This window comes from Acanthopagrus latus, chromosome 23, assembly GCF_904848185.1.
Source record: "Acanthopagrus latus isolate v.2019 chromosome 23, fAcaLat1.1, whole genome shotgun sequence".
Classification (NCBI taxonomy): domain Eukaryota; kingdom Metazoa; phylum Chordata; class Actinopteri; order Spariformes; family Sparidae; genus Acanthopagrus; species Acanthopagrus latus.
Genome location: NC_051061.1, coordinates 9,561,509 through 9,576,594, shown reverse-complemented (window position 1 = coordinate 9,576,594; position 15,086 = coordinate 9,561,509). Strand labels below are relative to the sequence as shown.

Genomic DNA, 15,086 nt, shown 5'->3' with positions numbered 1-15,086 from the left:
GTTGGTAAAAACAAATGTTCTAAATCTTTATTTTCCGTTTTTCGCGACTCTGGTGACGTCATCGGCGTGCGACGACGCCAGAGAGACTTTTGTGAGTTCTTTGCAGAGATTAAGAACATGACAACAACTTTAAAACAAGCTTTAAAAACCCACTTTGGCTTCGACGACTTCAGGTCCAAAATACAGGAGGATGTCGTCAAAGCGGTGGTCAGACGTAAGTACACCAAAGTCCGTCTATCTGCGGGGTTTAACGGGAGTTTATCTGTATGCTAACTAGCAGACGTTACCTGGCTCGTAGCAACAGACAAACTTCACCACCGAATGTAAACATGGGGCTCAGTTGGAATTATTCCCCTTGTCACTGTTGTCCGAGACAGAATAATGTGTGGCTCGGTGGTGACTGTTGATGTCTTCCTGCAGGAGACAAGGATGTGTTTGTGTGCATGCCTACTGGAGCAGGAAAGTCCCTCTGCTACCAGCTGCCTGCACTGCTGGCTGAGGGGATCACACTGGTTGTCTCCCCTCTTATTGCTCTCATTCAGGTCAGTCCATCTGCTTCCTCTGCTCTAATGCAAATCCCTTTAAATACGATGTAAACACAAGCCTCATCTGTCGTGTTGATCTCTTCCTGTGTTTCTCCCCAGGACCAAGTGGACCGTCTGCAGAGTCTGAACATCCCTGCCTGCTCCATCAACTCCAAGCTCGCAGCAGGCGAGCGCCGTCTCATCCTGACCGATCTGGGGAGCAGCAGCCCCAAGCTGAAGCTGCTCTACATCACCCCGGAGATGGTGGCCTCTCCCTCGTTCCAGCCGCACCTGACAGACCTGTGCTCCCGCGGCCTGCTGTCTTACCTGGCTGTGGACGAGGCTCACTGCGTCTCTCAGTGGGGCCACGATTTCAGGCCAGACTACCTCAAACTGGGCAGGCTGCGTGCTCTCATGCCAGGTGTGCCCTGTTTGGCCCTGACGGCGACGGCGCCCAAGAATGTACAAGACGACATTGTCCGATCCCTGGGGCTGAGCTCGCCGCTGTCTTTTGTCACACCCGTCTTCCGCAATAACTTGTACTATGATGTGATCTTCAGGGAACTGCTGCCAAACCCCTACGCTCACCTTCACGACTTCATCAAGAAGGCGCTGGCACTAGACACAAGGGCTAAAAGACAGGTTGGTACACTTGACTCTGGGGGAGTCGGGGTTATGTGAGTGGAAGTGCTCCGTGTCTTTGAATGGCAGATCACCAGCTGCTAGGATTCAAAATCGAGTAGGAGCAGCAGACACGTGGCTGATTTCATTGAATTTCTATCCAGTTCATCTCAGGATATATATAACTGTTGAAAAATTTTAAGCCAACATCTAACTGAGGTTTCTGTCGGAAATGGAACCTGATTGAAAAATTGCCTGAGCCAATAAATCGGCCACTAATAACTTAATGTCAATATATTGATATTGCTGCATACGTGGCAGTTGATCCCAACAAGAAATTGCCATATCTTAATGTCAGAAATGTCTTAAAATTGATTCAGAAACATTTTCCACTTTAAATGGATCAGGTTAGTCTTTAAATGATCCTTCATAAAGATATCTGTTTTATGTTTTGTGTGCCCGTGAATCTGAATCTTCAGAACTCTCACATATCAATAATTGTATTGGCCTCATTTTTTAATGTAGCATGAAAACCATACTTGCATGCCACCTGTCATGTAGGCAGTACCCAGTGAGTATATGAGAACCCAGTTAGCTGACATGTTCCTGTGAACACGGGCATAAGAATCTCCCTCAACCTCCTGTTTGTGATACTTGTGGGCAGGGCTGTGGGATTGTGTACTGTCGGACCAGGGAAAGCTGTGAAACTGTGGCTTACCAGCTGACCAAGCTTGGAGTACTGGCCAAGGCGTATCATGCAGGTTAGCCCCTTTTTTCTTTTTAACTCTATGTAGGCTGTGGGATTAGACATCGCAGAAAGATTTGAGCTCAGATTCTTGACCTCCCTGTTTTACGCTGCAGGTCTGAAGGGAGGCGATCGCACAGAGGTCCAGAATGAGTGGATGCAGGGGAAGGTGCTGGTTATTGTGGCCACCATCAGCTTCGGTATGGGAGTCGACAAGGCCAACGTCAGGTGAGGCTCTGTGGTTTTATTGTTTCTACTGGCTACAGAACGTACACAAGCTAATGTTTTGGTTGATCCTGCAGGTTTGTAGCTCACTGGAACCTGGCGAAGTCGCTGGCCAGCTACTACCAAGAGTCTGGGCGAGCTGGGAGAGACGGGCTGCCCTCCTCCTGTCGCACGTACTACTCACCAAAAGATAGGGATCAGATGAACTTCCTCATCCGGCAGGAGGTTGGGCGCCGACAGGTCAGTAGCACAATACCAGACAAAATCAAACAGCGAGGAAGCTCGTGGGTAACACTTATTTAAAGGTTTTATTGTGAATTTGCCTCCAGGAAAAACGCGGCACCGCGAAGGAGTCGGACAAAACAGCCATTACAGACTTTGAAGCCATGGTGTCGTTCTGTGTCCAGGAAGCGTAAGTAAACACAAACCACTCTTTCTTTCTTTTTATTGGATATAAATCAGAGTATCACAACTTCGCATAATGTCACCACCCCCCACACATAAACATATACAACATGCTGCTTTACACATGAAACTTCCACTACACGCTCTGCTTTTCAAAATAAAATCATAGTCCCTTTTCAGTTTGTGCTCAGCAGAGGGCAGGCTTGAGCTCTCTTCGGGGCTTTGTTGTGAAGTGTCAGGGAACACTTGCAGGTTTGAGAACAGCTTCCCCTGTGGGAGGATCTTCTCTCACCAACTAAGCCTGGCTGACAATCCTCATTCCTCAAGAATGAGACACAATTAAGTTAAAAAAAGAACATCAACTTGCTACGGCTTTTAAGATTATCCTCCACATTCTTATTACTCATATTCCATGTGTTCGATAAAGGTACTTTGTGTTGGCCCTGCCTTGTCCTGGGGCCAGGGGTGCTGTTGTTGCAGTGTGGGGATGCTCCTAGGAATGCAGACGCTCCTGAAAACCTGGCAGCTGTAGGCAGGTGTGTTTTGGCCGCCTGTCAGGACATCCCTCTCTGCGTTTGTCGGCCGCTTTGTTGTCTAAGGGTTGGACTCATCTAGTACCGTTGAACACACCCTGTATGTGGCTTCATGGCTCACTAAAATACCTCGAGTGTCCGTCTTTTTATACACGACCATGAGTCTGGAGGACGTCTTTGCACCACATCCCGTTAAGTCTAACGCATTCGCTCAAATGTCCGACTTCTTCATCCTCGTCTTGTGACAGCAGCACGTCACGCAGGTCAGCACCGACATGAGCACGACCACCACTGCGGGGAGGAAAATGAAACCAACGAAATCAAGATCTGCAAATTCAGACACAGACACGAGTAATAAAAGAGGGTGAAGACTCACAGATGAAGGTTAGGATGACAAAGAAAGCTCCCAGGTCTATAGGGGTGGCGTTGGGCAGATTCTGCAGCTTGTACCACACCCTGTTCAAGAGTTCCAGCGCCTCCTCTTTGGGATCCATCCTAGTGTCATGGAATATTGGCATATACAGTTAGAAAAAGGTCATGCTTGGAAGTTGGTTTACACAGTGTCGCATTTATTTGCCTTCCTTCAGTGCCATCAGGATGTAACTCCTGTTGCCCGACACCCTGAGCAGGGTGAGACAACACCGCCTGTGTGTTGACACAAGCTCATGAAGCCCAGCTTTTATCTTTACGGTCTGTGAGCAAGATAAAGCGCCTTCTTTAAGAGAGAGTGGAAGGGTTATAGAGAGATAGTAAAGCCGGAGTCTTGCTCTCTAGGTGTGCGCAGATGTAAAGCATGTGGTTTTTCTGGGCCGTCTGAAAGTGAATCTGCTTACGGGGTAATAACACTGCAGAGTCGGGGTGATTCGGGTCAACTCTCTGTCGGACTTTCTTTGAGACGATGCAACAGCGGAGTCCATCTCTGTGTTAAACTGTTGAACAAAAGGCTTCGTTGTCGCTGTGTTTTAAATTGTATAGAGCGTGATGTGTTTTTAATGGGTGGTGTTCATGTGTCAAGTTGTACACGATTTACTGAAATGGCACTGGGTGTGACAGTCTGTGGGCTCAGCTATGTGCTGGATTTGGAAGCTGCAGGTTGTTGTTTTGGATTATACAATAGAAAATAGTTTGTTGCATGGATAAAGGAAGAGTTTGGGGAAACGGCACTTTACTATTTATTGTTGTGGCCAAGATGACAGTGATATGTACCTGAAGCCAGCAGCAGGCTAACTTAGCACAAAGAGTGGAAACAAGGTGGAGCTGGGTAGCCTAGCTCGCATGATGTGCCTATCAGCACCTCAGAAGCTCACTCATTAACATTTACTGTCTTCTGTGTTCAACTGGTACAGAAACGGAAGGCTGAAAACGGCCATTTTCCGTTTCAGCCTACAGGGTTTTATGGGTCTGATTATTTTTTCACTGGGAACAGAAACTTCCTGGAGTCACACTGGTCGTCTGGACCTCGTCCAGGTCAAGAAATAATACGTCTCATAATTAAGTGTAAAATAGAAAGTTGCTGTTTACGCACTTGGTTTTTATTCAAATTAAGCAAACAAGATATAACTTGGTAATTATGATCCTCAGAGGTGCTGATGTGTGGATTTTGTTTCCTTTTGTCAGAGGTGGGACAGTGCTTTCCCTACTGTTTTACGATAAGCTCAGATAAAGCTCTCAAAATACTCAAACAATACTAGTGAAAGACTGGTAAACAAAATGGCCGTAAAGCTGACTATAAAACACACTAAATATTATAACCTTCCTGAAGCTCATGCAGGACCGCTGCTGTGTCCAGTAATACTGCCTACCTACAGTGCGACTGAATGTTTCTCACACTGCACGAAAGCACTCTTACTGCAGCAGAACTCGCATGAAGGAGCCACATGTCATCACTTTGGAAACATACTTTCAGATATTTCCCCATTAAATCTTCGACCACTGTATGTAAATGATAATGTTAATCATTACAACTAAGAAACAGTGAGAAACCCCTCAGACAACCAGCTGTTAAAACCCAGTCGACATACCTAAAAAGTAACCCTAAATCCTCGATTTAAAGCAGACTGGTTTAACTCTCCAGTGTGTGTTTGCAACTGACAAGTTTCTAAGAACACATTCACCACATTCCTCTCTGCTCGGAGTATTTCTCAGGTGCTGCATTTGCACGGACACACTCGCAGTCAAAAGTGCCTACCTGTGACAGTCTTGGTAGTTTTCTCAAGCTCAGCCAAGCCCGGATTGACTGGCGAACAAAAAAACAAGACCGGTTGATGAGGAGGTGACGGCAGGTAGCTCCCTCAGGGAAGAAATGACACGTTCATCACCGGGTGTCTTTGTTTGTTGCTCTAACGTGCGCTACGTCATCCAGAGGAGGAGTCCTCAGACCGGCAGACGCAGATTAGCAGTCAGTTTGAGATTACGGTTAGGAGGGATTATTCCTCAGGTACTGATGGGTGGAGGAATGAAGAGTGGAGGAAAAGTGAGATGACGTAAAAAAAAACAAAAAACAAAAACAAATCCCACTCCCTTCTGTTCTCCTTCATGCTGCTCTTAATCTTTCTCTCCTTTGGTCTTCAAGTTTGTTGTCCTCTTCTTCTTCGTCTTCTTCTTCTTCCTCCTTCCTCCGTGTCAGTTTTGGGTGCTGACACAGAGAGTCAGTTATCTGCTGTGCTTTACTGAAGTTAGTCTGCCTCCAGGGCTGTTTCCTCCGTAGCAGTCCTCTCTGGGAGTGACTTCACAGAGCCTATGTGTGCCTCTCTGTGTCCCCCCCCACTCCCCCCTCCTCCTCCGGTGGTGCGACCACTCCTCTCTCCTTCAGGGCTCGTTCTGCTGCCAGCAAGGTGGTTAGCATGTTGTTGATGTGGCTCGCATGATGGGCTGGTGCCCAAACGCACTCTGCGTGTGAGCACGGGCTGTTACATAACACTGGGTGCAGAACTGCGAGGTTGTTTTGTATGTAAAAATAGCAACTATCACATCTAAAGCTGAGATGTTGATTAGAAAAAGTAAGGACAGGAAGGAGGTGCGCTCTCATTAGAAGTGAACAGAATTGTCGTGTTTTGTGAGTGTTTCCCAGCTTCCTCATGTGACAAAGGAGCACTGTTGGACTTATTTCGTAATAGAAACATTGATCATAGTCACGTGGGATGGTTACACAATCGCCAATAGATCAATGATGCGCTACATGAACAGTGTATAATGGAGAGGTTTGACCTTTTTTAAATGCAAACTCTACACAAACCAGTCTCCGACCGTCTTGCTTCTGTATCAGCAGCTTGTTCGGACACGTCTGAAGTTTTTAATTAGCGGTGTCTCTCTTATCTTCCCTCTAGTTGTCGCCATGCCACCATCTCCAAGTTCTTTGGGGACAAGACGCCAAACTGTGCCGGGGCCTGCGACTACTGTCGGAACCCCAAAATCGTCCGAGCTCAGCTGGAGAGGGCGGCCACACTCAGCACCAAGACAGAAGCTCAGAGCAAAGAGCCCGTCGGACCGTTTGGCGTCCTGGCAGACCAGTACCAAGGAGGGAAGAAAGGCTACGGCTTTGAAAGGCAGGACGACTTTTCAGTGACACTGTCTGTAATGCTTTTGTTTGAAGCTGAAGATTGACGCTGAGATCGCACCTTGCAGGTATGACGAAGCGGAGGGCGGCAGCAGTGAAGACGACAGCACGAAGAGGAAAAAGGAGTTTTCTGACCTCTACAGGAAGCAGATGAGCCTGCGGAAGGTGACTCAAGATCATCGAACGCACACAAACTCAGACAACGTTTATTTTCCACAACTAGAAAAACAACTCCGGGAACGGTTTGTGTTGTGTCTCCGCACATCTGCTCACCAACTGTTGGCAGCAGCAGGAAGGTACGGGGGGATTGTTGAGGCCCCACGTAAAAGTGAGGTTTGCGGTAAATCGCTCCCACATGTTCGGTGGAATGCCGTAACACTGAAGCAGAACGATTCCTGAGAGCAGCTTGTCCGGTTTACAACACCTATAAAAGCAGGAAAGCCAGGACTGTAAAATAGTTGTGATATAAACAACAAATGAAAGATTCCAAGAGCATTGAGAACAACATTAAATCCTTTCACATAATTAATCTGTTAAATTAAAGGGATATTCCACCCAAATCAGAATCAGAATCAGAATCAAAAACAGATATGCTGTTAATGAAATGATAATCCCCTGATTGCTCATGACGTGTGCTGTGAAAACAGTCATAACTGACTAAATGGAAGCTGACCACAGATGCTGTTCCCTCATGATGAGGAAATGACAGTGAATGGCAGTAAGGCTGCTGACGTGTACCGGTGTGTCACCTCTTCTTCTGGAAGTTACTTTGCTTTAGCGACAAATAACTTGTGCTCGTGTCTCGTCCTCAGGGAGCTGACAGTCGGAGGGAAGACTTCGTCCCCCCAGGTAATATCGAGAGGAGATCAGATGATTAGCGAATTATCCAGGCTCGTCTGCGCCGACATGTAATCGATGTTTGTTACTGTGTAGATGCTAACTGCCCGCTCAGGGACGCCCGCAGCCAGAGGATCCCCAAGCTCACCGTGAAGGTACAGCACAGCACAGCACCGCAACACATTCCTCATATCTGCTGCACTCATTAGCACGTCTCCAGGAATCCAGTGACTCATCTGTCATTGGTGGGGAAGGGAGCTGCACTGTTGATGTGGATAACAGCGTATATACAGCAGCTGAGAGAGAAAAGAAAGAGACAGCAGGGGGTTGAAACACAAGAAGGAGTTACAGTGCAACATTCTGTACGGTATCTCATCTTAGGATCCTCCTATCATTAATACATGGAGGATTGATGATTGATTAGCATTTCACAGTTTTAGTTTATTATCGCTGAATTTAATGAACCATAGAACTGTGTATATTCTGTTTCAGGCCAGAGAGCACTGCCTGTACCTCTTGCAGGAGACACTATATGGCCAGCAGGGGGCGGAAGATGCATTCAAGTGAGCGTGCAGACATCAGCCTCAGCCATCATTCACATAGAAAGTTTCCTGCACTAATTGAGCTCTGCTTTGACTTTTATGTCTTTTTTTCCCAGCTGTGACACCCTGTCTTTAGCGGTGGACCTGGAACATGAAGTCTTCAGGAGCAGCAAGTCGGCGAACTTGTACAAAGCCGCTGTCCTGAAGAAGGTAAGCCCCAACCGCTCTGCCTGCCGCAGCGTCGTTTGTGGAGGACGTGCTCCTGAAGGCCATATCTTGTTTTGAAGGTGTCAGAGATGAAGAAATCAGCCTCTACTGTGGGAGAAAAGAGGAAGAGCAGCAGTGAATCCAGAGAAGCTGGGACAGCACTCAAAGAGGAAGCACCCTCCTCTTCTTCTTCCAACTTTCCTGAGGAGCTGCAGGGGTTCACACCTGCATCTGAGATCTACTCGGTAAGATCCACCACCACATTTTGATTATTTTGGCTGCAGACTATACATGTATTCTTTTTTAAATCCCATTGTTCCCCCAGATGAAGCGTAAGAGGGTAGGTGCAGGCCTGAGGGGCTCGTCCGACCCCTTCCAGACGGCCAAGGATCTGCTGAAGTCCTCCATGTCGGACTCTTTGTCAGACAAAGGGACGGAGAGTGGCGGGTTTTACAACGACAGCTCCGGAGGCTCTGGAGACACGGACATGCACACGTCTTTGGCTGTAACGTCATCCATCAGAGCCAGAGCGAAGGCCGTCGCTGCCTCCCTGAGCAGCCCGACGAAGGCCGGCAGGGCCATGAGCAAGAAGCAGCAGAAGCTGGCGGAAGCGGCGAAGAGCTCCCGCAACATTTCCCAGTACTTTGCGAAGAAACAAAAAACGGACAAAAGCCAGGAGGAGGTGGAGGAGGTGGAGGTGGAGGAGGAGGGCAGGGAGGGACTTGATGCTACGCTATCTCATACTACCACTGTGGTTCCTCAAGAAATCAGTAGCGGTGGGGAGTGCTCATCTGTCACTGTGGAGGCTGGAGAGATCAGCCCTGTGGAGTCAGAGTCGCAGGACGTGATCCTAGTAGAGAGTAAAACAGAAGTAATAGTTATACCAGACTTTGATGAGGAGGAAAACATTGAAAGGGAGATGATGGAGTTGGAGTGGGTACAAGACACGGCGACGGAGGATATGAAGTCCGAAACTGTGGTAGAAGAGAAACTCCCATGCTCTGCGAGGTAAAACGAAAAATGGATTAAACGTGTTGTGTTAAACTCTTCCTCTCTCAACTCTAATATTATGTCTTCTCACACAGACAAAACGAACCAGAAGAAGAAGCTAAACCACCTCTAATAGCAGAGGTAAGTGGTCTGTCTTCTATCCATCCCCCTGCAATTTATTTCCTTACTCAGTGGCTCATGGTACGTGTGTGTGTGTGTGTGTGTCCAGGTGACAGATGATGTGAAGCAGAACAGAGAGTCCTCCCCGCCGGTGAAGCGCAGCCGCGGCAGAAGAGTGACCTTCAACCCCAACGTGCAGGAGAGGGCCCTGCTGCCCGCCAAAGAGCCGCCGAAGCCTGTTGCACTGAAGGAGGCGGCCGATATTGTGGTCCACTACCTGGACCCGTTTTACACTCAGGGAAAGTTCGCCACCAAGGTGAGAGAGGCGGATATCTGGACGTGTCCTGTCCGCACAAGACAATCAGTATGAGACGAAGTGAGAAGTATCACGTGTCAGCTGGTGTTTTCTTCGGTTGTAGGAGCTGTTTAAGTCCTTCGCACGCTACTTATCGCACCTTCTTGCAGAGGGGAGGAGTCAAGGGAAAGGCCAAGGTAAAGGAGGTTGTTCATCTAAAACTTGTGCTTGGCTGCACACAGTGACTCACCTCTAATGTTCCTCTCTGTGTCCGCAGTTAAAGCAGAAGCCAAAGCGCTCATCAAGAAGTTCTTCAGCACAGTCAAGCGCTGCGAGAGCGAGGCGGACTGGAAGCACCTTAAAAGACCGCACAGCTGCAAAACCACGGAGAACAAGGAATGACGGGAAGCGAAATACAGCCATTTTTTTTAAGGGTCAGACTCTTCCTCTTTGTCAGTGCCTCAGCTTCCCCCTTGTTCACTGCAGACGCCTGCTGACCAGATTTCTGGTTGATTTGCTGCTAGAGTTCTGCTTTTTTCAGGCATTGTTGCTGCTACAGTAGCTAATGATTAAGCAATAACGTGGACTGTTAAAGCCTGAGAGAGCGGGAGGTAAAACATTGCATTAAAACGTGGCAAGTGTTCTTTATATTTCAGCCCATTTACTGGAAATTGTGTATGATTTACATTACTGATGACCATAGCATAAATGTTATTCAGTCACTTTACTACCATATGGAGCTTTTGTGAGACCTCAGACTCCCTTTCTGTCTGCATTTACAACCGAAATATGTTTGAATCTTGTAAAGTTGATTTTCATACTGTGTTGAAATGACTGAAAACCAAGGCCTGTTCTATAGCCATGCTAACATGATGAGAATGGAAGTGCTAATATGCTGATGTTAAACAGACGTCTTCCTTTTTTTTTTTTTTTTTACCACGTTCACAATTGTAGCTTAAAAAAATCTAGTTAGCAGGCATTTCTTGCTTCACTTAGGTAGTGTGTTTTTTTTTTTTTTTTAGCTAAATGCTAATGTTAACATGCTAACAGGCTCACAATGACAACGCAAACACGATGATGTTTACCAGCTTCACCGTCTTAGTTTTGCGCATTTAATGCTAACATTTGCTCATTGCCTAACAGGCTAATTAGCAACCGACTAAACCCATAGCTGAGGCTGATGGGAATGTCGTTTGCTTTGCAGTGAAATGACTCAGAAGAAGCTTGGTGGCGGCCATGAGAAGAGCTGGTTCAGTTCTTTAAAGGAAAGGTGCTTCAGTTCTTACTTTAATGTCTCCTTCCGAATAAGATACAATAGACCATTCTTTTATTAAAGGATAGGAGAAAATGCTGTTGCACCATTCCTTGTGGCCCTGAAAGTGCAGTCGGATTCTGTTAAAATCATGTTTTTCTTTCTGAGTCCATATAAGTTCCCCCTCGCTTTACTTCATTGTGTTCATCATGATCAATGAAAAGGTTTAAGAAGAATACAAAGGGCATATTTATTTAATAAAACAACTATTTGACAGCTGTGCTAGCTATACCTGGTGTTTTGAAATGCTAATGTCAGCATGCCAACATGCTAACAACAACGATGCACATACGCCAATGTTTACAATGTTCACCATGCTAACCTTTGTTAGTTAGCATTGAACTCAAAGCAGAGCTGAGGCTGATGGGAATGTCGTTAGCTTTGCTGGTGCTCGGTCATGAACCAAAGTGCTGGGCACACTGAAATTTTGAGTTGACCGCCTGATGAGAGTCATGAGGGTTCATCCTCTGGGGACAATGTGAATGTGCTGTACATGGTTATCCATCCATTCTGCAATGTGCAGATATTTCATCCATCCACAGAGCCACACTAACAGCATGGCTAGAGGCACATTGTGGATAGTGTTGATAGGAATGAAATGAATACATCATTTCGTTTTAAATGGGATTTAAAAAATACAACAGAACTGGAATGAGGTTTTAATAAAGACATAAACCAGGTGGTTCTGGGTCGTGGGAGCCGTATACTGTAGATATTTTTACTGCTGCTACATATCTTGTCTTTGTCTGCTGGACCGCAGAACAAAGAAAACTGATGTAAATGATCCATCCTGTATGAAGTTAAACTGTCCTGTTTGCGTTTTTTTTTTTCTTTCTTTTTCTCTGTGTGTTTACAAAAACATGGTTTCCAATGAGGGAACTGTCCCTTAGTCGTAGTGCCTGTCAGGCCCGTGAGAGGCCGCGGAGTCCGTCTCCACAGTCAGGACCCAAAGACAAGTCAAAGCACAGCTGGACACAGAAGCCTGGCTGTGCAGAGTGTGAACAGTGTGTCTACTCTCTGCTGCGACATATTTACAATAAAGTCTGTGCTGAATGGGGACAGAGGAGTGTGAGACCTTTACTGTCCTAATCCACGTCTGCAATTGGACAATTAACCGTGTAGGAGCTTTAGGGCTGGGGGAGGAGGGGGAGATGTCCGTGCCGGGGACGCTGCCTGTCAAATACACGGTGACGTCACCCCTAGTTGTGTTGCTTTCGCGTGCCCCTCGTAACTTAAAGCTCTAATCGCCCACATCCAGACAATGAGAAGAAGCTTATTGATCCATATATTGGCATCAGCCCCGAAAATGTATATAATACTATTTTGTTTCGTAGTAGAGATTTATATGTCTACAATGTTAATGAGGTAATAATACAAACAGATAAATAGTTCTTTGTCCCATAACTGAATAAACAAGCTGTTCTCAGAGGAAAATAAGGTCCCCAGAACACTTGAAAGGTGGCAGGGTCCGCCACATGTAAACAGAGTAAAACAATATGAAATTGTGTTGTTCTTGTTGAGACGATTAGAGTCACTCAATTAAGCCTTACCCAAAACGACATGGTGCAACTCTCACTGAACATGTACAATTTCAAGTTAACTAACAAGTGAGTGATGTTGTTTTATTGTTGCACGATCTGCAAATGGCAGTGCTGCAGCAGCGGGGTAAAGAGTTAAAAGTTCCCACATCGGGGCCATTATCTCCGACTGCACATGAACGCAGCAGCAGCAGCGCTCAGCCGCGGAGCGTGCTGCTGTCAACCCGCGTCTGCAGGGCCCCGCAACACACACCACACCACACCACACAACACACACGACACACTGAGGAGGCAAACACGAGACACACTCTGAGTCGCTCCACCAGCGGGTTCTCTGGTTCACATCCGCAGACGGATGGAGACGCAGGTGCACCGCCGGGGCTCCGAAGCCATTCGTCTCGAGGGGTGACACTCTCGGGGAGGCTGCGCCGCTGTTGTTTGGTGTCACTTCCGGGGGAGCCAGTCGGTGAATTAGCAGATCACATCGCCGGTGAAGAAGAAGGAGGAGAAGAAGTTCCTCGGCATCGATGCTTCGTGCGGGCAGGATGGAGGAGTTCGTCACGGAGGAAGAGGAGCCGTGGTATGACCAGCGGGACCTGGAGCAAGGTGAGGCACCCTTCTCCTCCCACGATGTAACAATGCCTCCATCCACAGTCACTGCACCCCGGGGTGAAGGGATCTCTGCAGGAGGGAGGGGGTGGATGGTTGCATCCATTGTCAAACTCTTCATGTCACACTTTCGCTTTAATGCAGGAGTGATGGCACTGTGGGAACTGTGATGTGTCTGTCTGTCTGTCTGTCTGTCCCTGCACTTCATCTCTGATCTCCTGCTCTGCCAATTATGTTTGATCTTGTCAGCGGTGTTTCCCAGAATAGTCCTGCCTGTCTGCCTGAGTGAACGCCGCTGTGTGATCTCCCTCGGTGCACCGCAGCACTCCTCTCCTCTCCTCCCGTACCTTCTCCTTTGTGTTCAATCCATCCCTCTGTATTCCCTCTGTGGGATGTGAGAGCACCGATCATGTAGGGGGAGGCAGTGACATCACTCAGGGTGTGTGAGGCCAAAATGCAGAAAATGGACAGAGCTGAGACTACAGGCCTACACGTCCTGTTGTTTAGTCTGTATAAATACAACAAAGTGTAAAACCTCAGCAGGAGGTGATGTCAGTGACCTTAAATGAACGTGGAAGGCGGAGGCGCAGAGTCCCCAATGTGTTTTCTCCTCCACTTCCTGTGTTGCCACGGTGGGATGCAGCCTCTCCTCGGTAATGACTTAAATGGATGCACTCTCCGAGGAGAGATGTGCCTCCTCCTGCAGGGCTGGCCTGATCATCAGCCCACCCCGTGATTACCTGCTGACCCAGAGAGCTAAAGCAGCTTTGTGTCAGATCATAGTCGGAGAGGACAGAGAGACAGGTGGATTCATCTCTGTGTGTGTGTGTGTGTGTGTGTACAGTATGTGTGTCTGCATCTCATCTCACCATTTTTTCAGCATCCAGCCTGAAGTCATTAAGCCCCCCCGGGCTGATCTGATTAGGGAGCCCCAGACTCAGACCTCCTTAGCCAGGGATCAGAGATTCCAGGCTTCGGGGTCAGATTGCAGACAGAACTGCCAAAACGAGCTACGTCCATCAGCAGCACACACACACGCACGCACGCACACACACACACACACACACACACACACACACACACACACACACACACACACACACACACACACACACACACACACACATCCGGCCTCGATTCTGCCCTAGAAATATGACGCTGTTACGCAACTTCGACGTCTGCCAGCTCTGAGATTTGGTGACCCTGTGCTTTCATTGTGATCGGGCAAAAAAAAAAAGTTCGGTGGTGTGGGGTCGTGGTGACGTCATGTCCGCAGCTGGGGCCCTCACTCACACATCAGGGAGCATCACATGGGTGCACGTGCGGAGAGCGAACGTACAAACACTGTGATGTATTTCTTCGACATAACAGGGCCTGGAGTCTGAAATTACATAACCGATACTCGGCACGTGTCGCGGGGGGGCCGTTACTGAGTCGGGCCCCCGGGGTGAAGGCTCGCAATCCCCACATTTAGCTCACCGTCCTGAACGATGCTGCGTTATCAGCGCTGCATTGTTGAGACAGGAAATAACAGCCTGTCCCCGTCTCCCTGTGCGAATGTAGCCACACAGCAGGCACTCAGTGTGACCTAGTGATGCTTGTTAATGATATCAAGCGGAGGAGGCTCCTGCTGGACCGTGTACGGCGGTTTACACATCGACTGTAAATCGTCTCTAATCTGGTCCTGATTGTGTGTGTGTGTGTGTGTGTGTGTGTGTGTGTGTGTGTGTGTGTGTGTGTGTGTGTGTTCCTGTCACCGCGGTGATGAAACGCTGCATTCTTGTCCAGGACTGGGTGTCAAAAGCTCTTCTGTTTCCTTTCCCATCGGTCCACTCCTCCAGTGCCGTGTTGTTATGGGCTCTATGTATGCAGAGCCAACAGGATTCTCCTCCTCCTCCTCCTCCATAAAGCAGCTAGGTTTCTTTTCAGCCATGAGCAGATGAATAATGTATGCATCAAGCTGTGTTTTGAAATAACAGCAGCTGTGTGTGAGCTGTTGGCCCCCCCAGTTTGCAGGTGGGTACAGG

The 15,086-nt window shown here is 47.8% G+C and overlaps 3 protein-coding genes across 7 annotated transcripts in view; 2 read left to right on the top strand and 1 right to left on the bottom strand.

Annotated features, from left to right (window-relative positions):
• Positions 1–49: 49 nt before the first annotated feature.
• recql5 (RecQ helicase-like 5) lies at positions 50–11,971 on the top strand. Of its 2 annotated transcripts, XM_037090310.1 has the most exons (20): positions 50–214; positions 421–542; positions 645–1,166; positions 1,810–1,906; positions 2,007–2,118; positions 2,193–2,355; positions 2,445–2,527; positions 6,380–6,598; positions 6,678–6,774; positions 7,422–7,458; positions 7,543–7,601; positions 7,939–8,009; positions 8,105–8,198; positions 8,276–8,440; positions 8,521–9,203; positions 9,281–9,326; positions 9,415–9,621; positions 9,725–9,797; positions 9,878–10,034; positions 11,767–11,971. In XM_037090310.1, the coding sequence occupies exons 1-19, from the start codon at positions 118–120 to the stop codon at positions 10,000–10,002; spliced, it is 3,072 nt and encodes a 1,023-aa protein (XP_036946205.1). In that variant the 5' UTR covers positions 50–117; the 3' UTR covers positions 10,003–10,034; positions 11,767–11,971. The 2 variants fall into 2 exon arrangements, with proteins under 2 accessions (XP_036946205.1, XP_036946204.1); XM_037090309.1 differs by lacking the exon at positions 11,767–11,971 and having other exon boundaries at positions 9,878–11,592.
• Positions 2,547–15,014, bottom strand: smim5 (small integral membrane protein 5). Of its 2 annotated transcripts, none has more exons than XR_005073073.1 (3): positions 5,242–6,316; positions 3,430–3,548; positions 2,547–3,344 (listed from the first exon to the last, which is right to left on the bottom strand). XR_005073073.1 is itself a non-coding variant. In XM_037090318.1 (3 exons), the coding sequence occupies exons 1-3, from the start codon at positions 14,990–14,992 to the stop codon at positions 3,265–3,267; spliced, it is 375 nt and encodes a 124-aa protein (XP_036946213.1). In that variant the 5' UTR covers positions 14,993–15,014; the 3' UTR covers positions 2,547–3,264. The 2 variants fall into 2 exon arrangements, 1 of the variants encoding a protein (XP_036946213.1); XM_037090318.1 differs by lacking the exon at positions 5,242–6,316 and adding an exon at positions 14,817–15,014.
• cdr2l (cerebellar degeneration-related protein 2-like) overlaps positions 12,516–15,086 on the top strand; it is an 8,316-nt gene continuing 5,745 nt past the window's right edge. The window contains exon 1 of one of the 3 annotated variants that reach the window (XM_037090312.1): positions 12,516–13,056. In XM_037090312.1, the coding sequence (XP_036946207.1) occupies positions 12,978–13,056 (79 nt within the window). In that variant the 5' untranslated portion in view covers positions 12,516–12,977. Of the gene's footprint in view, positions 13,057–13,089; positions 13,864–14,946; positions 15,076–15,086 lie in introns of those variants that run through there. The other 2 variants (XM_037090311.1, XM_037090314.1) reach the window with 2 other exon arrangements.